The sequence below is a fragment of the Rhodnius prolixus genome, unplaced genomic scaffold, assembly GCF_049639745.1.
Source record: "Rhodnius prolixus isolate KJV_2025 unplaced genomic scaffold, Rpr scaffold_3, whole genome shotgun sequence".
NCBI lineage: Eukaryota > Metazoa > Arthropoda > Insecta > Hemiptera > Reduviidae > Rhodnius > Rhodnius prolixus.
This window is the reverse complement of record NW_027411603.1, coordinates 54211850-54235420: the sequence shown is the minus strand read 5'-3', so window position 1 is coordinate 54235420 and position 23571 is coordinate 54211850. Positions and strand designations below refer to the sequence as shown.

Genomic DNA, 23571 nt, shown 5'->3' with positions numbered 1-23571 from the left:
CAGAATATAATGTTCTCTGAAAATAAGTTTCAAGTCAAAGACTCAAACTCTCGGTCCAAGTTAAAATGAGTTCCTTTGGTGATGGAAGAGTCGAAAAGCCGTCTTGGACTAGTTATGAAGGCAGACAGAATCATGCTGTAGATGTAACCGAGCAGCTTATCACGATGGGAATCAGACTTTATGCCTTCCATAATAGTTGTAATATAACTGCTTCACCTAGGAGATTCCAACGTCGTCACTTCCTTCTATTACCTCGTCTCGTTTATTCCCTGAACTCTTCCCCAGACCATGTCCCTAATATAAACGAGCACTTGTTAAAATTCACATTGTCCTGTACAGGGCAGATGTGCTGAATAGGGTAAGGAAGATTGGCAGAGTGCGGCCAAGGAGTTTGGTTAATTAAATCGGTACACTTTTCAGGACAATGGTTTGGCGGCGAACTGGCTGGAAGGCAATTAGTGTCAACTGGGATTGTGGAGGACCGGCGCCCCCGCACACCGCAGCCTGTCACAATATTGAGATTCCTTCGGGGGCCCAGCAGGGGGCGCGGCGGGGGCTCACCCGCCGACTCAAATACATTCTGCCTGACACTTCTAAATTGTGCTCCCTAATTAGATTCTGATTATTCAACTTTTTCATCGCCTACTTTAATTTCCATAATTTCAATTATAACCTTCAATTAATCTTTAAATATTAATTTAGTTTTCTTTTAAATTTTGTAGAATTTTCACACCAAAATCGGTGCGAGGAAAGTCTGCTGTGGACGTCATACTGCTTTCCCTAACCGCAGTTCAAAGGAAGTGGTTTTCAACGGAAATTCCATTCATTAAACAGGAAATAAAAGCTGGTTGATCTTGTTCGAAAGTTGATCCAGTTTGAATTTCATATGAAAATATAAAGGAACTTGGTAGCATGCTCAGTACAATTAAGGAACATTGTCAGCTCCTAACATTTTTCGGGCCGACTTAATTCCAATAGCAATAAAAAATAATGAAACTAGAGCGATCTATTCGACTTAATACTTTAGGGTGTCTCTATAAATTAGAACCAAATAAGATATAATGCAGGACTATATTAGAGGTTTGAGCCTCTAAACAAATCCAAAGGGGTCGCAGTGGCGTAGGCCTTGGGCCGCCCTTCTGGAATCTTATATTAGAGTTTCTCTATATCCCATACACATGGATAAAATGAAGCAGGATATGTTACTGCTTATCCTTCGCTATTTGGGGGCAGTAGTACTTGAAGATCTGAGGGGATAGTTGCAACAACGACTCGAGTGTCCAGCCAGGAACTTGTGAAAAGAATACGTTTCTCCCTCCAGGGCGAGCACAATCAGCCCCTTCTGGAGCCTCCAGCTGGCTCACAAAACCTCCTCCCCTTGCGTTAATCTAATCTAGTAGCGCTAAACTGCTAACAAACCTTCTCAACGTTGGTAAATTCGTTAAAAGACTTTCTTTTTTTAGTGAACGTAGCACAGAAACAGCAGATAATTGCTGGATTTCAGCAAAGAAGAAAAAAAAAGTGCAAACTTGAGATGTAGATAAATAGCAAGGGGAGGGGGGAGAAAACGGAAGACAAATAAATAAATCTGAAAAATCAGCAAATAATAAAAATGTAAGAAAAAGAAGGAAAAGTTTGATCAGATAAGTGCAGCGCTGCCAACCAAACAAACTCTCTCTTTAAGTACGCTCACTGTGGCCGTGGGAAATACACGCCAGCCAAGCGGGCAACACTGTGGTAAAACTAAACTTGGTAAAAAGATATTGGAGTCAAGATTGGCTTAATATCTAGACGGACATGGCAGCTGAATCAGCTGTCTGCAAATAGCGCCTAAAATACAGAGCGCTTGCGGCAGTTTTTACTACATTTTTTCCTTCTCTTCAACCACCTGAGAGGAAGTATTGCAATAGAGATCGCTTCTTACCGGAAGTACTCATTTTGAGCTCCTCTGGTAAAAAAAAAAAAATAATAATAATAATAAAAGGGACTTTAAAAATAGGTCAGAACGGAGTTATGTCTGTCAGTCTCTCCTTTCAAGAGGGAGATTATATTCCAGCTGAGATTATATTATTAAATAAATGCAAAAAAATATAGCTCTGATTTTAAAATCCATTTGACAGTTTATTTGTATGTATTTCTGTGGCAAGCAAAACTTAAAAACCAAAAATCGAAGTGTTACTATTCGATACTAGTTTGGAAGTGGGACGAACGAATCAGATATGAGCATTTTGAAAAAAAAAGCTACTGTTCGGAACTGACACTTTACAATCGATGTTACAGAGTCGATCTAAATTTTTACGGCCTCCAAGCAGTTGAGTATCTTAGATTAGATTAGATTAAATTAGGGTGGCCTCAAGGCCTGCGCCACCGCGACCCCTATGGATCTAATGTGGCTCCCCGACTTTAGAGCTCACCCTCCAGACCCGTCCTTTTAATCAGACTCTTAATTCTGGAGAGCGGCTCCTGGGTAAAGCTCTCAGGCCTTGGTTTTTCCTCCCCCGAGAAGTAACATCCTTAGCCATACGAGCCCCTCACACTGACACAACACATGCAGTGCCGTTTCCTCTTCTTCCTGACAGAACTTACAAAGGCTATCATCTGCCAGGCCCCCATGCGAGGCATATGTTTTCTGAGCCTGCAGTGGCCAGTTAATAGGCCTGCAATTATCCTTATAGCCCCACGGCCTTGACGGATTAATTCTGCGGTCAGCCTCGGCGAATAGCCTCTGATGAACTCCTTCGCCTGTCTCAGTCCAGTGGTGGCAAGCCACCACTCCTGAACCCTACTCTGCACCCATAAATTAATGGCCTCAGACTTAACACATTTCGAAACCCCAAAGCAGGGCTCCGAGCCAACGAAGTGTTCCGCAGAGCCTTCTCGGGCCATTAAATCTGCCACTTCGTTTCCCTTGTGTCCTGAATGACCAGGTACCCAAACTAGAAAGACCTTATTCTGGTCACTAATTTCCTTCAGGGCACCCAGACAGTCCCAAACCAGTCTTGAGTTGACCTGGTTGGAACTAATTGCCCGTAGAGCAGCCTGGCTGTCCGAGAAAATTACGACCTTAGAATTACTAATTCCTCGCCCTTCAATCTCGGTAGCACAGAACCTAATTGCAGCTAGCTCAGCCTGAAAAACTGTAGCTAGTTTTCCTAGGCTAACCGAAAAACTACATTTCGGTTTCGCCCCGAACACTCCCGCTCCTACGCCCTCCTCCATCTTGGAGCCATCCGTTGAGAATCTTACTGTAGTGGTGTAGATTAGTTTCAACCCAGTAAATAATGTTGCGTGTGAGATATACTGAATCACCTGTTTTTGCTATTTCCGCTTCGAAATGAATTAAGAGCTTTTCACAGCATAAAGCGTACAGCTTTTCTAAATTCAGGTGGTGCAAAGGTTAAAACAAAAAATGATCGAAAATGGAGCTATAATGATTTGCATTCATCCAATAAGAGTCCAAACTCAAATCTAACTGGAAGGTAATCACGAAACATCATCACGAATATGATTCCTTTTTGTAGCCAATAGCTAGATTTTCATCAATAGCAGCGAGTAAACAAGATGGAACAAACAGGAAACAGTGACAATGGTTTAAAACAATGACGACTTCGTGGAGGCCTGAGCGAGCGTTGGGAGCGTGCCAACCGACAGACAGACACGATAAACTACACCCACTTCTAATTTATAGAGACACCCTAAAGTATTAGGCCGAATAGATCGCTCTAGTTTCATTATTTTTTATTACTATTGGAATTAAGTCAGCCCGAAAAATGTTAGAAGCTGACAATGTTCCTTAATTGTACTGAGCATGCTACCAAGTTCTTTTATATTGTAGCAAATAGGCAGCAAATGGTTAGTAGGAAACAATGCAAGAGCCTTTAACACAATTTCAGGCCTATTAATGAAATTGTTATGAAGGCCATTTACTTTTATCATTGTGTGATCAAATAATAAATAGAATTCTTTACTAAATAACTTTGCAATGGATACGAACCGCCGCTATTTTTGTGCCGAAGGCCGGTTTACTCTCCTCCTGTTACAGTTTTCAAAAAAAGTTGGGTCTACCAGTGGGATACAAAAAGCTGTCGGGTATTCGGGCCTTCTTAGGTCATAACCCGCGGCCATTTACCGCGGATGTTTGTCTTGACCAGTCATCTAAGATGGTCGTAAAGGTACTCATCTCTATGTTCCCAAAACCGGAACATCCAACAGCTTCGTCATAATGAATGGAATGGCACAGTAGAGGATGTCTAACGGACTTCTACTAGAGTCTCTCCCACATACATTTGGTAGCAAGCATTCCATACTAGAAAACCAAACACTAAATAACCTCTAATGACTCTGTCACCTTTCTTTGACACTACTAGCCCTACAGGAAGAGAGAAAGGAACTAGAACCCGGGAAGAGGAGCTACTTCCGGCCAGCGAAAACAAACAAAGATTCAGCAAAAATCTAAGTGAGAGTTACACATGGACGAATACCCCAGAGTGTGAACAAGATCGGTAAATAATCATAAAGGGCAGTAACTTGTGGTAAACTTCCGGCAAAGTGTAATTAGCAAGGAAGTAGGTGGAAATGGGGAAGTTGTGTGGAGCTTTATTGCCCCGGACAACATTAGAATAAAGGAAACATTAGCAGGTTGCCGGTTACCGCGATCCGGGGACTCTATACATCATTTCCCTGGTTACCTTACGGGCTGAAATTCACTTAGTCACTTTCATCCATTAGAAAGTGATGCCGCTAAACAGCCTGCAGCTATCCATTCTTCCTCTTTCTCTTTCATTCAGAGAAATCTTTCAAATTTTCTGCTGGAGATTTTTAGTAACCTCTCGTTAGAGGATGTACATATATCCGCTTTAAGGTTTCTCTACATACACAAAAGTGGCTTTTTTAATCAAATATTCTTTTGCGTCAGACTATCTAACTGTATCTTCACAATGGATCATCATTACTCAAATTGATATTAATAATAATAATAATAATAATAATAATACTTTATTTAATAAATAGAAAATACAAAATACAAGGGTATAAAAGTACCATACGGCATGGAATATCCGTCTGCCGGACAAATTGATATTTGGTCTACCTCCATGGATCAGGACAATAGATCATATCAGCCAGCGAGAAGATCTAATTTACTTCATTTTCCAGTTTTTTTTTTGGGACTTTCCCAAAATGGTTTCAATTATATTCTTTCCAGGGAGCATCCTTAAGTCCTTAGGAAGAGCTGAAATTAAGTTCTCTTCTAAAGAGCTTATTTCAGTAATATTGACCGGTTTAATATTGCACTTCATAATGCTAGTGTGGATGGTCTATAGATGCAGTTCACCTGTTTCCTATTCGCCAATAAGGTTTCAGTTTAACTAGAATATTTATGTATGTATACAACTGTTTTATATATTCAGATTATAGCAAGCTACAGTATGTATTATTGATCTATATTTTAGAGTGATATTATTATGTAATTAATGCGAAAATAAAAAAGTTACTAACTAAACACGACTGGCAGAACTGCGGACAAGTGATTAAAACTTTTTCCAATCACTAGCGGTTTCATTAGTAACTCCTCTCTCTCTCTCACTCTGTCTCTGTCTCGCTCACACACACCCACAGAGTCATGTATCTTTTTTTCTAAAAAAAAGACCGGCTTTTTCAGAACTCAGGGTTTGCAAAACGTGTACTTTTTGACTGGGGTAACTGTATTTTGAAAATTTTAACACAATTATAAGATTTTCACCTACAGGATGTAAGAGGAAGTAATTGCGTCCGCTGGTTGTCATTAGGATGGTATCAAGAAAAATTCATTAGAATCACTGAAGAAGAACAGCCAAGCAGTCAAGTTTATAATGCTAGTAAATGTGGCCATCGAGGAATTCTTGGAAGAACTGGAAGCGCTGAGAGTTGAGAGAAAGAAGGAGACGAAGGTCTGGTGGTGATGACATGAGAGAACAATGTTCGGATGGGTAACAATGATTGGAAGAGACTTGCTCTTGAAGACAGAACAGCAGTCCCCGGGCGGTGTTAAAGTATCTTCAAGATCGCAGAGGCTACCCGCTAATAGGATTTCCAGTTATGATGATGATGCTGATGATGGTGCAGAGATCTTGGGTCCCATTGTACAAAGTAAGCCGAGCGTATCGTACGTTTCAATGATGAGCAGTTGTCGAAAGGTTACGCACATTTCCGCTAAGAAAATTTCATTACATTCGTCACCATAACTTTTTCCATTTCCGAGTTTTCTTTTTTTTAAAAAGCCCCCCCTCTACCGACCCTCTACAGGTATACACACCCACAATCATCACAACCTCTCCTCTCTCCTTCTCCTACTATTAACCACTTCCTTTTTCAGTACCAAATTTTCTTAAATAACAACATCTGGCATAAACTCTCACATAACCTGATCTTCCACAAATCATAACATTTCCATAAAAATATGGAGCAAAAATGGATTACTTTAGCTGACCTGCTAGTCCAGAAGAGGGACACGTCAAACTAGCAAATAATTACTCGTCTACTCAAAATTTAATCTCTATCCCCAACGGCCCTCTAAGTGGAAGTGGAAGTGGCCCTCTAAGTGGATAACTAAAAGTGGAATCCAAAACAAATGGAAGAATCTATTATTGAAGAATCAATAAAATGGAAAATGAACTTGCCGTCAAAATGGAAAAGCGTCCTATTTCAAGCAGTATTACTATTTAATGAATTTAATTTTAGGATGCCGTCCAACAAAGTACTTTAGCTTTTAAAAGTTTATTTTGCTGTCATAATGGCTTATTAAATTCCATGGCTTTGCTCCCGTGACAGAAGTTTACATTAGTGCTTGAGGGAGGGATTGCTAGGATTTCATTTCAAATAAACGATACAGAGAGATTGAATTTTTGAGTATCCCATATTTGGAGGGAAGCGGCTCACCTGACGAGTTAGGTTGGTAACACTGTACCACTGGTTTCAAGTTATTGCAAGTTTTTATTGACACCAAAATAAAGTTTTAATTCTTTTAAGTTTCCCTTTTTCCTCGTTAAAAAGGGAAGTTTCCCAATTATGCAGATTTTTTTTTTTTTTTTAATTGGGCAGAGTTCTGGGAAACCCGCTCTTGAAATTCACCCCCCCCCCCCCCTCAGTCTTCACATTTCTACAAACTGAAATTTTCGAAGATCCTTTAATTCTGATTCAGGATATCTGCTACATGAGATCGACACCCTAGAATGTCCTTTAAATAAAAGGAAGAAGTTTATCCTTAACTCCCTTCCAATTTCAATAAAATGAATTTTTCTTGAGAAGAAAGGTTACACACTTTTCGTATCCGGCAGACTGAAATGAACTCTTCCTGTTGAGAATTACTTAAAAAAATACATTTATTTGTCATTTCCGGTGGAATCTCAGAACCAAACATCTTTGCGATTGCTGCACTTCCTCTTGGTTTGAGAAAATTTAATAAAAAACGTAAATATTTATTTAACACAACATAGAAAATATTCTTCTAGATTTCTGGTTAGTACATAGATTTAGTCTGCCCAAGGCTGGACGTTGGATAACGCGAAATAAATTATGGTCCATCCAAGCGACAAACATTTACATCCAGGTTCATACTTCCTCTTTTGAAAGCCTGTGCGAAAAGAGAGATTGCACCAGCCAAGGGCGGTTTATCCTATCGGCGAGTTGATGGCAGTGGGTGTAAGATGATCAGACTTGAGATGGGTAAGATGGTAAATGGAAAAGAAGAAGAGATTTGGAAGATGTTGGCTAGTGAAAGCTGTTTCACTTTCTGATCTTCTCACATAGAAGCATAAAAGTGGAAGCGAAATGAAGAACTTGTGTGGAAGTAGTGTGACCTAGATGGATGGATGTTCCTCGGTGTGTGTAAGGTGAGAGTGCGGTGACAGATCTGGAGTTGGACTGGAACTGTTGGACTGTGCAGCCATACATACCCCCAGGCGTGATTTGTGCTGGTAGAAGTTGATAAAGTGGTGCAAGTGTTGAAGCGGATCATCTATCCCATAGGGTTTAGGACCACATACACGGTCACAAAGGAAGGAGCTGGAAGCAGAAGAAAACTGCTGTAGCTGGAGGTAGGAAGATGGCTCTTGGCCAATAGAGCACCGACCTACAATCTTCTTGATTCACTAGCATCCTTCTCCAGGCCATCCTGAGCGCTGTCAGCTTATCATCCACTCTCATTTCTTGCCACCTACTCCTTCCAGACTTTATATTACTTCTCATTTCTCTCTCACACTCTCTCTCTCTCTCCTCTCACCTTCATACACCTTTGCAATCACCAGGACTCTTATCGAAATCAAATCCAGTTTTCAATGGTTAGTTGTTAAGAAAAATAATATGGTGCGAAAACTCACTAGCCCATATTTACAATAATTTCTCCAGTTATAGGTGACAGTTTCCTCGGTGTACCAGCCATCAGGAGTTTAAAATTTTACTTCATTTCCCAAGAAAAGTTCATGAAAACACCTTCTTGGGGGGGAAGGGATAAGGGGAAGCTTTCCTCTAAAGTTCGTTTGAGGCTCAAACTTCACGCGTTAGCGGAGCTTTCAAGGCGGAAGTTATTTATTTTTAGTGTAAAATCAAAAAATAGAAATAATTTGTACTTAAACAATAATTAATAAGGTGATAAAGGGAAGAGCTGCGACGCGGATGCTTCATTCCGTAATCTGGAACCGCGCTTTCAGCATTCCCACTAAGCACCAAATCTACACTTCCCTCGTAGAAAGGCTATTACTGTACGGATCCGAGGCGTGGACACTGACTACTAAAGAGTGCAAAGAGCGGATTCTGGAGGAGATTTTTTTAAGGGAAACAATCTTCGATAGATTCCCAAATATGGTTATAACGGAAGCCTTCGGTATATAGATAAAACCATACTGGATAGGGTGGACGAAAGAAGGATGTCGTGGTTTGGACATATCCTTCGTATGAGCGATACGCGCCTCCCAAAAAAGGAGGCTCTCTGCTGGCAACCTGCTGGCAGACAAAGAAGAGGAAGGCCTATGAATAGCTGGCTCGCACAGGTAAAGGAACTAATGATAGTGCGAACTCTTTGCGAAAGCGACGCTCAGAATAGAGAAGAGTGGATGCTTGGCGCAAGGAACCTTGGTTAGGGAAACACCTTGAAAGAAGAAGAACAATAATTCCTCTTAGAGAACAGGAGAAAAGTATGAAGGCGTGTCCCTTTGCATTTAGTAATACAGCTATGTGACCTTGAAGATGTGAGGGGATAAGAATTGGATCGTAGTTTAGAACAGATTTGCTGGAATGAGCTACAGTGCATCCAGTTGATTGGGATGAGCAGGTAACATTGATTTCCTTCTCTCAAATTAGTGGCAATCAGTCACATCTTCAAAACCCCTTCAAGAAATACTAGAATTGAAATTAGAACAGCCAAACTTACGATTGGGCAGCTGCAACGAAGAAAAAACTATTGGGACAATTCACCTAGGGCTCTTCGTCCACATCCCTGAGGACGAGTTTTAAATTTATTTCTTGGGAAAGGAATTAGATCCCAACTCGAACTCTCTCTTCCCCTTACAAGCCCCAAGGTGTAAGAACCGCAGCTTTACAGGAGTATTAAAAATTAAAATTGCCTATTTTGATTTCTTTTCCCTCAAAAGTGTATTATTAATAAGAAATAAGGTCAAAATTGATTTTTATGGATTCAATTGACACCCCAATAACTCATACAGCGGTAAAACAGGAAGCAACCAGTCCACCGGAAGTGCAGTTTTCCAGTAGAATTATACAGGATATGCCGAACATTTCGCAAATTGAGCTAAGGAAAAGTCGTGTGCGAGTTACCGCCAGTTTTTTGAGGGCACTTAAAATAGACATTTCCGGTGACAATTTAGGAAATCCGACACGATCGCAGAACATCCTCTTAACTGGGATCAACTACTTGTCTCCAGATATGGTCCGAAAATCCGAATCATTCCAACCATTGTGCCGCTCCCACAGAATGGTTAAGATAACAGTATTATAATTATCATACTAATACAATTTACATTGTAATAATGCAATTATTATATTGTAATTGATTTACATGATGTTAAATTGGACATGGCAGCCGTTCTTGAGAAATGAACGGATTTCAGCCTTCTCAACATTAACCATCTGACAGAACGGATAGTGTAAGAAATATATGCTGTGATCGCCTCCAGTGTACAAGAACTCCGCAAAACTGCATGGTGCAACATGAAAGCTAACCATGCATGAACATTTTTATTGAATCTACTAGATTCTGAGGGGTTTCTCGACAGCGAATTAGCTGAACTCCTTAAACTGCGATTTCAATACTCAACTAAGATCATGAAACGTTTATCAAGCGGGAAGGGGTATTCGGCTTCGCTGTAAAGCTTCATTTCCAGGAACAGAAACAAAAATTCAAGTTGCTCCCACATCCTGATGAAATTAGTGCCGGAAGCTGGTTTTCTTGGAGCATTGCCGGTGTCTCTGGTTGCCGACATCCATCACCGGACAGTGAGCGATAAGGAGCTCCTAGAAAGAGGAAATCTAAGGGCCATCAGCTGGATTTAAACCAGGAATCTTTGCATGGGAGTCCAGTACGCTAACCTCACTAATTTCTAATATTCCAGCTTATTTATGGAAACATGCATATTTTTTGTAGTGAAAATTCCAACCGTAGGAGTGCTGACGCGCAGCCTCCTTGATGAGAACTCATTTTTTAGCTTTCCCAGCAACTTCCGTCATCATCCTTGCACGCTCAATTGTCATTACGAGTAAGTCTGGTTTTTTTATTTTTTTTTATTTTTATTTTTTGGCATTGGCTTCCGCCATACAGCCAGCATCGTCTAGGTGCTTATCACTAGAATATCACTCACTCTCCATTCTTACTTATAGATACATTCGCTTCACACATTCATCATTCTACTATATACCGCTATTTACATAAACTACTGCTAATGGATGGAGCAGCACTCTGTGCTCCTACCATCCTTCTACCAGCTTAACCAAAATTAAAATCACGTAATCCTTCTCTAAGCATTTTCTTCCATTCATACTAATTCGGCTATCGCTTTTAAATACATTCATATTTCATTGCTAGCTCTGCTATCGACTTAAGCACATAAATGTTGGTGGAGAATATAATGTCTTCGTAGCGAAATGGTGCATCTAAATACCTGGTTCACCGACTTTATTTTCATTATCGCATTGTTGTAGTAATAGAAAGTGAAGCTCAGGTAAATATTGCAATAAATTATTGCCAAAATGCAATATATTCTAAAGCAAAAAACAGTTTAGGTTATATAACAGTCGCCTGGTGTGGCCATGATTTCCTCAACCGAGATGGAGAGTAATCGGGTCACTGAGAAACGTACACACATATAACGATGTCCTAGAGAGATTGGTAATACACTGTAGTATAAATATTTTGTTTCCGCTGGATTTGATGTGTTTGAATATATACTCAGTTGGTAGCACTGTTTGCTGGCAAAATATTGGGGCGGACAAAACAGGATATCCTCAACTTGGCCATCTACATCTCATCTACATACTGGTACATACACACCCACACATTCACAAAAACATGAAGCTATTCATGTAGGTTTTTCTCGATATTTTATTTATTTACTTTTCTCGTCCCCCCTAAAACTAGTTTTCAATAAAGTGGGAAATAAAGAAAAACCCTTTAGTTTGGTAAATTGGGAAACTGTAAATCAACAGCCTACTGGAGGATAAATATAAAAAAAAGTGTCGGCATGGACTCACACGCGAAGAAGGAAATCAATATGGAAAAATGAGTTTTCCATTTACTGCACGTAAGAAAATACAACCGTCCCTTATCTTTAGATAAATAAATTATTTCTATAAAATAAAGGAGAAGTTTCTGGAACCAATCAAAATCGCTGGTAATTGAGTAAATGTTCAGTTGGCAGAGTTGAGAAGTAAGTTTTGTGAAATCTTACAACAACCAACTTGGCGCAATTTCTCGTAGAAGACAAGGAAGGCGATTGGGTCAATCAGTCAGCTGTGAGTACTTTGTAATGGATCTTTGTTTACTGTGGGATGTTCATTATCAGCGTTATCTTAATGAATGTAGAGGCACAAGACTAGATCGGGTTACATTGTTACTTGTTGGTAGGTTGGATGCTGCGTATAAGATCGCTTTGGTTTTTCATCATGGAAATACTACGGATGAATCGTTCCCCCCACTGATTTGAATTTAGAAATAAACTATTTATAGAAAACTGTGAACTGAAATCCAATTTTTTTTTGGAGTGGAGGAAGATCACGGCTCTAAAAATATCCGTTATGAAAGTTTCACGAGTGGAAAGAGTTTTAATAAAAGGTCAGTTTGTATTTGCACTCTCTGGATTAAAAAAGAAGAAGGAAAATCACAGGACTTCTCGGGAACCTGTCAGTGACAAAAAAACTCTTTTGAAATAATGGGACATACAGTTCCAGCTTTTATCTTTAAAGCTGCCCTCTCCTCCATGTAGGCCTGCAACTTTTATTGGAAACATATTTCCGTAACAATTGCATGGAGGGCACTTCCGGGCAGAGAAGAGTATGTTTCGAATTTAAATGGTGACCCTGAATAAAGAAAGTTGTGGGACAGGAAGGAATGAGGGATGATGGGCTAGAAAGTGAGCCTTGGAAGAAAAGTAATCCAGTGAATTCAAGGACCCTGTATCCCAACATAATACAAGCGAGGAAATTCATATAAATAAGAGTTTCCCAGCGTCTTGTTCTACACTCCAGAATGTGGGGCGGCCGGCGAGAGATTTATTGCTCTCATTTATCTGATAGGAGGTGGAAGCACACCCCACCCAATCTGTAAGTAGGGCACCGCCCCCGGCCGTTACTGCTTGAAACAAACTTATTCTGAACGACTGTAATTTAAGACTTTTAATGCTTGTGTTTATAATTTGTGCGCATGTTGACTAGACGGGGGCGCAGCCTGTTAGCGGCTCTTTTGTGTTCTAAAGGAAATAGAGAGGGCACTGGGCTCGAACTTAAGCTGTCTGTTTCATTGTGACCCATCCAACTACCGGAGAAAGGAAGAGCTGTTCGCTGGGTGGGGTTGTTTGGAGGAGTACGGTGTGATAACTTCTGTAAACGAGCCATCAAGAAAGACTACACGGAGCTGTAAACCTCCTCTACCGCTTTTGAAAGATGTAGCGGCAAGAAGTGCGCCGTCTTGAGCCTCCTTAGAAATGTGGGCCTCCATTAAGAGGATGAGCAGAAGTTGTGGGTGCCTCAAGCTGATTATTATGTTCCTGTGGCGGCATGCTGCCAGCTGAGCCGCCCTGACGACAGTCATTATTTACAACAGAAATGTTTTACTCTACAAAATACAAACCAAACAAGAAATCATAAATTTTATTTACTCATGCGGAGACAGGAAGTTATATACTTTTTAAATACGTCACTGATTAGTGCCTTCACATCCGTTTTCCTAGCTAAACAATAAGCCAAGTTTCGATTTTATAAACCATTCTCCAAAATTCGGGAGATGCTTTTTAAGACTTAAACTTATTAAATATGTTTCTTTTAGCTTCTGTTGTTGGGTAGAGGCCAATCAACTTAAGATTTTTTTTAAAGTGGTGACATTTTTCTAATATACTTTACTGTAAATTTCTTTTATTAACCTTTGTATGTCTATATTTTATTTCTATTTTATTTTTATTTCTTTTCTATGACTATATATGTATTATATACTAAGTACAATATATTCTATAAATTATTATATGTTACGTTATTATTAAATGTTACTTTAAATTATATATCATTGTAACTGGGTGATTACCCGTATTGTAAATAAATAAATAAATAAAATCCAAGGCCTAAGACCGGGAATTGAACCCAGTACCACAATACATATTCGCCTCTTAACCGTCTCGGCTACCGTGACACCTGACATTTGTATATTTTATTTATTTAGCTACTTTTGTGTTCAAAAATTGTGAACTTGTTTTATGTTTAGACTAAGCTATGCAACTGTAATACAATAGCAATTAAAATACGGTAATAAACAGTTGAAGTTAAATAGATAATATCGCAGTTTTTTGTATTTTTTTTTCAATTTATTGCTATCTACTTCTAAACGAGTTGGTATAACCCTCTCATAATGAAGAACTATGCTTGTAGGAGATCACGTTTCTCACTTCATTTTCGTCGGTGTGTTTTCTCGCAGAGTTTGCACGAACTAGTATTTACAGTTAGGTTACTGATTTACACTGATGTGATGGCCCTTGGGCTTGGTCAATTGACCCAGTATTGGGCGAGGAAATATGCGTATATATGTTAGTACTTAAGTCGATAGTTCTGTAAGACACTCCTCTAACTATAGCTATTTTTGGGCCCGCAAGGAAGTACTAGTCCATTCCACTATCATGTGTTGGTTAAGGCAAACGCCTTGCTATCCTGCCGGTAATCGATAGCAATGCCTTAGAAAAATCTAGAAATCTAAATGAGCTGTGGACCAATTATGAATAAATAAAGAAATCTCTTCTTTCCTTTAGAAATTAGAATTATCAATAAGCATGCAATTAGGACCACATAGTAGTTATAGAATGGCACTCACCATCAATGATGAGATAAGCAGAACCGTTGAGCAGATTGTGCATGACCGGCTGGAACACCTGGTAGGTGACTGTGTGCAGAGAGTTGTCTCGCAGACTAACGAATCTCAAAGACCTACAGTCTTCAAACAAATTTGGCGGCAAGGTGCGTAAATAATTTTGCGCTAAATACAATTTTGACAGGAACTCCAAATTTGCAAGAGCACCTTGATCAATCGCCTCCAAAGAGTTTCTCTCGATAATCAATTCTTCTAGGGAAGGTAATTCCATGAAAGTACCGTCTGCAAGATAGCTGAGAGAGTTAGCGCTTAGATCCAGTCTGCGCAGACTTCGAAGTCCTTTGAAGGTTTGTCTAGTGACCACGCTTAACTGATTACCATGCAGTTCCAGTTCTTCGAGGCTGTACAGAGCCGAGAACGCTCCTTCATGGATTAGACTCAGATTGTTTCGTTCCATATAGAGTTTACGCAAAGATGGCAACGAGACAAACACTTCTCGGCCCAGTTCGCCAATTCGGTTCTCGCCGAGAGTGATCACTTTCAGATCTGGCAGAAAGGAAATTGAGAACTTCTTCAAGTTCACTATTCTGTTTCTGGTCAACGCCAGATCTTGTAGAAGTGTCAGATTTGCAAAAGCAAACGGTTCCACGGTTTCAATGTTAGCGTACACAATTTCCACGGTTTTCAATTTTGGTAGGTGTTTGAAAGCTCGAGTGGGCACATAAGGTAGTATGCTGACTGCACGGATGTGGAATATAATTTTGGTCAGATGACGTTGGGTCTTGAAAGAGTTCCAGACAGGTGAATCTTCTGGTTCGCCGTCGTTGAACAGCCAACAGTTTGCATCGGTAGCGTTGCCCAGTGTTTTCGTATCACAATAACAGAACATGTTGAGATGTTGTTCGGATAGGAGATCGCAGACATTCATGAGACGGTCTTCTGGCGGTGCTGGAGTATGCATCCATTTCTTCTTCTCATCGTATCGAGCAAACGAAGGCCGCAACACCAGACACAAGTATAATAACAAAAGTCCACACATGACACCTGGAACAGACAAATAATTCTGATTATGGCCAGCCAGTTTCTTCAGCCACACGCATTATAGAAATCATTTCCTTGCAATTTTATTTTGCTCAAACTTTAGCAAAACCGTGGGCTACTAATCAGCCCTTAGACTGTGACATCTATGAAATCTCCGGAAGTTATAAATCTAGTATTCTCTTTTCAGCCGCAAGGAAGTAACTAAATATGATTAAGGGGTGGCACACTTCAGGAAACAAGAGGGCGGGGCCCAGAAATTCTGGATCTACAAGGAAACGTCACCATTCTTTCCCAATGACGACCAAAATCTTCTCTGTGTGGAACAAAACACAATAATGGTGTGCCCAAAAATCATCACTTGAACCCACGTCATTTTTAGTTGTTTTTCAATTTTAGTTGTTAACAATCAGATGAGTGTGAAAGAGAAAGAGGGGTGGAACCCCCCCCCCTCGAGTAGAGGAATTGTTCACAATGAAAATTTATATTAATTTTCAACGCTCCAATTGGAAAATTTAATGAGAATAGAGGCTTTTAATGAGAGCAACTAAATTATCTCTTTGAAATTTGCGTTTTCTGTTTGTGCAGGTGTACGCCGGCGCGCTGGCGGATATGTGTTCGTGTGGTTTGTTTATAAGAGCGTCACAGAGAAGCTTGACAACACAATGGATTCCAGCTGGCTGTGTGGGTATGTATTCAAACTTTGAATAAGGGCTCAACTCCTAATTTAGTGTAGAGATTGCGTTGCTTTTCAGTACTGAAGGTTAGTTCATTGAAGCAATTAGATTCGTCAAACAGTAAATATACTCCACAGATACAAACACATATATATCACATCTTCCATCTCCTTTAGCAGAACTAGAATTGTCTTTCTTTCCGCTCTAGCTTCATCTCGCTCTTGCCGCGTCACAATGGTTCGTATCTCGCAATAAGGATAATGCACAATATTAAAACAAGTTTTATGTACTAAAGGTAATTAAATCGTGGAAATTAGCACAGAAAAACTTTCGTATTTTCCCAAATGTTAATTAAATTATTTTCACTTTAAACATATAATAATCTAGAACGAAGAAAACCTCTATTCTGAAGTAAAATTACAGCAGGAAAACCATGTTCTCTCTTGCAAAGTGGAGCCACAGATGCACTGCGTCTCCAACTCTATGATAGCAGATGAGCAGTACTTAATCTGATGTGATTTAAGTAAATATTGGTGACGTCAGAGATGTAATGACAATTTTTTTTTAGCATTACGTCCAACTACCAAATTTGGTATCGTGGACGGAGGCGACTAGCAAACATACTTTACTATGAATTGGTTTAATTAACCATTAAATAAAGATGAAGGAATAGATATAGATTTTAATTAAAGAGGTAGATCGGGAATGGAACCACTGCACGACAATATACGAGTATCTCAGCTCTGTAGTTTCAGTCTCGGAAAGATTAGAGATGCTCAATTCACAGCATTCTGATCAAATCTCTGGAGAATTTCACAAATAAGACAAATTAACAACTGATAATGTTTGTATAAAATTTCAGGCAATACAATATACAGGTAGTCCTCGGGTTACGACGGTCTCGAGTTACGACGTTTCGTGGTTACGAGTCCCATTTACAGTACAGTGGAACATAGGGTATGTACTATGGAAAGCCCGCGAACTACTGTACGTGATTTGGTGTGCAGCGGCCACGGGACCAAGGAAGACGGCGTCACCAGCATCCCAGTACTCCATTAACATCGTTGTCACGATCACTTTTTTTTGCCCTTCATTATGGCTCCCAAACGCGTAAGGCAGACTCTTCTGATGGCAGTGCATTGTAATTTTTTTAAAAAAAATCTTTTATTGAAATTTACAACTGCAACAATTGTTGCAACAAGCAAATGTGGTTCATGATTAAAAAAATATCAGGGTAAACGAATGGAGAAGGCACCCAGTACTGTCACTCCATTATCTTGGACATATGTATGCTCTTATCACAGTAGATCGTGAGGCCATCTTATCTTCAATCTTCTGGGAAGATCACCCCTTGTAAGTATTAAAAGATTACCCTTGAACTGGGCGCACTATTGGGAATTAGCGGGTTGTGAGCTCAGGTCACTTAGAAGGGTATCACTTAATAAACTGCAGATATGTTGTCATCAATAGCAATTATTCAGTCATAATACTGTCCTTAACTGTGAGTAATCAATTAGTATTACTAACTTTGAGCAAATTAGGTTATAAAAACCTAAAAACTCGTGTCCACTGACTCAGCCAAAACACCAATTAAAATATACCTACTTACAATTTTTTTCTGCCCAAAGCTACAGGCCAACCCACCCGGTGGGCGACTGCATCGAGGAGAGTATTGAGAACTTTTTAATTTTATTACAAAAACTTGGTGGGTAAGCTTCGCCAGTAGCATTTAGTGGCCGCCATCTTGATAAAAACATCGTGCCATAATAAATAGGTCCGCCTGCCTGTGTCTACTTTATGCGGCTATTTATTATTAAACTGATATCTCACTGTGGATGTAATGATGGTACAGTACCACCACAGTGGCAGCCATGTACCATACTCCAGTAGGACGTTCTACGAGTATGTAAAGTAAACAGAAGTTCTGGCACATAGTAAGGGCCACCATGTTGTGGATGAGCAAGATGGTCTATGAATACTTTATGGCAACCAATAAAATATGTATCCATTTTCTTCTCCCCCTTCCAAAATAAAAATGGTTTTCAATAAGCCGACGTTTATTGGCCAGTTCTAACTTCTTTACTAGTTTTGACCGCCTCCCTATAACTTCTTTGTGGCACCGGAAATTATTGATGCATTTGCCGTAACAAGATAGCGGCAATGCGTTCGACGTAAAGTTTGTTGAGTAGCGACACTGGGTTTCCCCCCTCCAAAGTGCTATTTCGCAAAGCAATAACGTCACTTGAGGAAGCTCGTTTGATCGAAAGAGGGGATTTCTTGAACATTTTGTGCTTCCTCTTATTGCTGGCGAAGGAAGTGATTCAGGGGATAGATTCTCTAGTTTTTCCGCAAATAATCGCTGGGAGGTTCTATGAGTCCGGAAAAATGGTTTTTCGAATATTGGTGGGTGTCCCCCACAACGCAACTTCAACGTGGGCCGAAATCATTTTACCGGAAGGAACACTTCACACGTGGAATGTTTCACTATTTAGGAAAATTCGTTTTAGTGCAAACGAAGGAAGGAGATGAGGGGCGACTTTCACTTTAAAGTACCATTTCAATGCAGAGTACCGTTTGTCGTAGACGTCAATAAGATTTGAAAATGTTAAACAATTCAAAGTTCGGAGAGAATCTAAAGAACCTTGAGAAATGCAGTAAAAGGAAGTGGAGTGAGGGTTCATTTTCCGCAGGAATCCTCAAAACATATTTCCGGTAGACATTCGATATCGAAAACAATCCAGCCATATTGTCTGTCTGTCAGCTGGAGAAAAGTATATTTAGCTATTGGACAACGTCTTACCGAAAATATGGACAAAAATTGAGCAAGATACAGAACTGTAACTGGATAAACTGAAGATGCTGGAGCAGCAGTGCTAATAAATGAAGAGATGAAGTACGCGGAGGTTGACAGAAGTCCAGAGAATCGAAGAGGAACTGGAGTGGTGATAGAAACTTGTCGAGCACTTCCGGCTAGTGACAGCTTTACTGTAATGTGACCGAAACTCCAGCCTCGGGATCCACTTCCTGCGATCATTGTTCTTACGACTGTTCCACGATCCGCCATCAACCACCCAAACTATAATCTGCTGTCTCAGTAATGGTGACTTTATTCTATAACACTTTAAACCTCTGCCACGAAGATTTTTATGAAAGAATGTGGGTGGAGTTACAGATGATGATTTAGCTGTAAAATATCAGATTGTTGGCAATCACGTGTACCTGACAGGTGAACCTAGTAGAGGCTTTCCAGAATCTAATCTTACAACTGATTTGTGCATATTTATGTTCAGGTTCAGCTGCTTATAACTTACAACTTTTGGTAGCATCCAGTCAATTGTTAAACATTTAGTGCTGTCGTCAATGGGCGCTAAATTTATTAAGTATTAAACATTTATATGAGACACAAAATTTATAGTTAAATTGAGTTAATTTAGGAATTAATCTGTGCTCACTTGTTGGCTGCTTGATTACAGTTAATTACCTTATTTAATTACTAGATTTAATGTAATTAGTGGTTGATAGATTGCCGATCATAGCTGGCTCCCTTATTGCTTTCATGAATGCCATTATAACTGAACTGGCAAAGCCGATAGATCTAACCGCCTCCAGGCTTGATTGCCATGAACGGCAGGTGTATGGTCCACTATGCGATTGACATGGCAGACGAGGTTGCCTAGCTGGGCTGTTTAGAGAATCTCGAAATCACGTATCACCTGAATTTATGTCTATAATATCTGATCTTCTAGAGAGTTGCGAATCATTGCAAAAAAAAAAGAAATAAAGACAAGGCTTTTCTATTAAATGAAAGGCATAGAATGCAATGGGCTGCGTCCAGGAAGATTGACTATTTGTAGCTTTTTCCAGGGCTGGAACGGTCGACTACTTTTGGACGTGAACTGAAAGCGATTGTCTCCTAAAGATCTACACAGAAAAACAATGTTGAAAAGTAATGCTTTGCAACTGAGATGTGCCACGGTGCTTTACATTATTGCTAAGTGACGTATTGAGGCTTAAAAGTGGTATCGTTCAATTTCCCTCAGGGCGCGTATTTCCAGTGGAAAACTTACAATTGAAAATCTGCCCGATTGTAAAACCTATTCTTGCGGGGAGCTCTAGGAAGTAAATATGGCTGCGGTTCTTTAAGAGAAGATCCATAATACATTGGTGGCTGCAAGATAACCCAAGAGCAAGTGGTCCAAAATGAGCACGACGGTGCTTAAAACTTTGTCACTAATTAATTCATGGCCAGCAGTATCTTGGTTGTACTGAAAAGCAGGCCCGCTCGGAGCTGGCTGGTCTTCTCCGCCAGCCGGAGTGAATTAGGGATTGTCGCCGAGCTGACGAACTGATGTCTGCCTCCAGACACATTCCATATTTTGCCGGGGGGGGGGGGGGAATGACCCACTTAAGACTCCCCCGAATAACTTGTTCTTTCGAGAGCTCTTTCCCGACTCCTTAACTTGCAGCACTCTTTCAACTTTTCCCACGCTAATTACATTACCATATAAATGTGGCTTCAGAATGGCCCCGGCCAGCCCTTCTCCGACTAATGTCCCGCTTTAGCCCTTTCCGACCCTTTCAGAGTACACCCAACACTCTCAACTTAACACTCTTATCTTCACCTTTACGTATTTTGCTTGCCTTTATTCTTACTTACATCAAAATTGTTGAGACTTTGAGAACAAAACAAAGTGCAAAGACACTTCCTTTTGCTTACTGCGCCTGATGGAACCCAAGCCAAAATTGCTTAATCATTTCACAGAGTCACACAGACTTTTCTCAGCTGCAAAATTGCTAAGCTGTATCAGAGTCTGTAAATTGTTTCCTTGCTGTGCCCCTCGTAAGATATTGTAGTGTCGTTCAGACTTCCGATATCGTTTCCAACAACGGAAGTACACATTCAGAGATCATCTCATTAAGAATGATCTGGTCTAGCCACTCACAAGACTACTTCCTCTCTCAAGATCATAATTACGATTCCACACACGAAATAAAACTTCAAAAATGTTTAGTATTTTAACTGTCAAATCATTTTGTAGACTAAACATTTATACTTAATTTTTTTTAATATATGTAAATTTTCCATATAAAACGTACCCCAAGCCCAAGTTAGGGAATAAAAAGTAAAATTTGATCACAATTGACATTTTCGCAGTTCTTCCTGGCATAAATAATGCAGTAAGAGAAAAAATGAAAATAGAATGCCATTTTAGATAGTTGTACAGTGAAGATATCATTACTAAAGGCGGGACATGTTTGAAGTGGGCGTGGCCAGCTAACACTAGTGTGGTGTCTTCTTATTGGTTCTACAAAACGCCCACATTTCATAACTTCAATGCTCATTGTGATTGGTCAATTGTTTATTGGCAATTATTTCTAATAAAAAATCATTTTAAATTTTTTTTACTAATTTTTTTCCCATAGGTATTTGATGAATTTTCAGAATATGCAATAAAAAAAATTCATTAAAAATAGACAAAAAATCGATATTTTTCTTACTTAATATAATCTTTTTTGTACTACTAACGCAAGAGGAAATCGAAAAGTTAGGGAATATCGATTATTTTATTGAAAAATAAAAATAATAACTGAACAGCTACTGTCTAAGTTGATTTGCGTATCGTTGCCATTTAACAGAACGGAACTGGTTGTTTATCGCTCGGAATGTTTCCTCCATCCGGTTTCTCTTGAAATTAATATCTGCTGTGACCATTCACACGACTATCTCTCACTATTACGTCATCTAGGTTCTCACTCACTTATTTTCTTTGAAACTCCGGATATTTAAGTCATAATTAATTCTCATCAACATTTTACAGTTTCCAGTTTACAGTTTTTAAAGCAGACATTACACTCAAACTGAACCTTAAAAGGGGAAGCTTACGGCCAGAATTGTTCTGAAGTGAATTTTACCAGAAAGTTCCACTATAAAAGGATAAAGTCCTAAAAGTACCTGTAAAGAAATCCTGGAAGAAGAGAATCTAAAAAAGTGAACAGTTAGGTGAAGAACTAGTTCCAGTTTTGTATGATTTGCAGAAACCATGTAATTCTAACGGGAAACTAAAGTTATAAAATTGATGAGATCGCATTTCTCAGTCTAAGAGTAATAAAGCAGTTTGTGTGGGGGTTGCGGGGGAGCGGTGAAATAAATTTGTTGTCAGTAATGGGGGTGAATTACTTTGAATCGTGATCTGAGATGGGAACTAACTGGAACACGTCAACAATGGTAGACACTAGCGTGCTCTGCAATTATGTCTTCAAGCGACTGACTAACTACAGTGTAATAAATTGATGCACTTTTATGGCATCAATTTTATATGCAATAAATAGTACAAAATAATGATGCCAACCTGGATAGTAGAATAGTCAGTCAACGATTACGTTTCGTGGAGAAAACATGTCCAATAGAGTTGTTCCCCAGAAATGAGAAGAAATTGCAGGTAACTGAGTCACGGCACCAACTCAATGAGCGTTCCTAATCAATCTAGAATGATCGTGGAGGGTATTCTGGGAAATCGCATGCAATCAATCTAAACTCATAATTGCTTCAGATGGCTGCAGATTGCTTGGAGTGGATTCGCGAACTATGGCCTCCCTGAGCCGATTAGACGCACCTTTAGGATGGAATGAGTGAAAAAGTCGGGTCAAAAGTCGGAGGTGAGGAGAAATCAATAAAATGATTTTCTCTTACGCCTTCTAGAAGGAAGCAGCGAGATAGTGTCGACATTTTCGAAAATTGCTTTGACACCTAAATCAAATTACACAACTTTCTTTCCTCTAAATCAATTAAATTTTAATATATATATTTAAAAAATATATAATTAACTATAATATAAGAATACTGTTGAGATAAGCGAAAAGTCACAGCTCCCTTAGAGCCACTAAAATACCAAAATTCCTTAAGATAAAGCTCAATCTAAAATGATGTCCTAACATAGGTTATTTCTAAATTCAAATGAAAGTCTAGACGCCTAGAAACATTAAAGTACACGGAAAAAGTCATTCTGCATGGCCGCTGGGATGATATTCTTCTAAGTTCGAATCTTGGAGAGACCTTACCAAAGTAATGGACCTGCATCATGTGCACTGCATCTACTAGTAGGTATTGTCCTAGACTTCAGACACAGTTTGGAAGCGATGACTCTAGGATACCTTCTCTTTTCCTACTTCAGACTACTGCCACCAAACTACTGGAAAATCCACTGAGTAGATTGGACTTCCAAATTGGAATTTCCAGCAACAAACTAATCCGCCTTAAGGCACTGGACAGTAAGTTGTTCTGGAAATGGAACTTTTTAAGGAAAT

The 23571-nt window shown here is 39.5% G+C and overlaps 1 protein-coding gene across 1 annotated transcript in view; it reads right to left on the bottom strand.

Moving 5' to 3' along the window:
• The window catches only part of LOC141453638 (uncharacterized), a 430113-nt gene that overhangs the window by 298116 nt on the left and 108426 nt on the right, over positions 1 to 23571 (bottom strand). The window contains exon 2 of the mRNA XM_074127093.1: positions 14555 to 15595. Coding sequence (XP_073983194.1) covers positions 14555 to 15590 — 1036 coding nt within the window. The 5' untranslated portion in view covers positions 15591 to 15595. The remainder of the gene's footprint in view (positions 1 to 14554; positions 15596 to 23571) is intronic.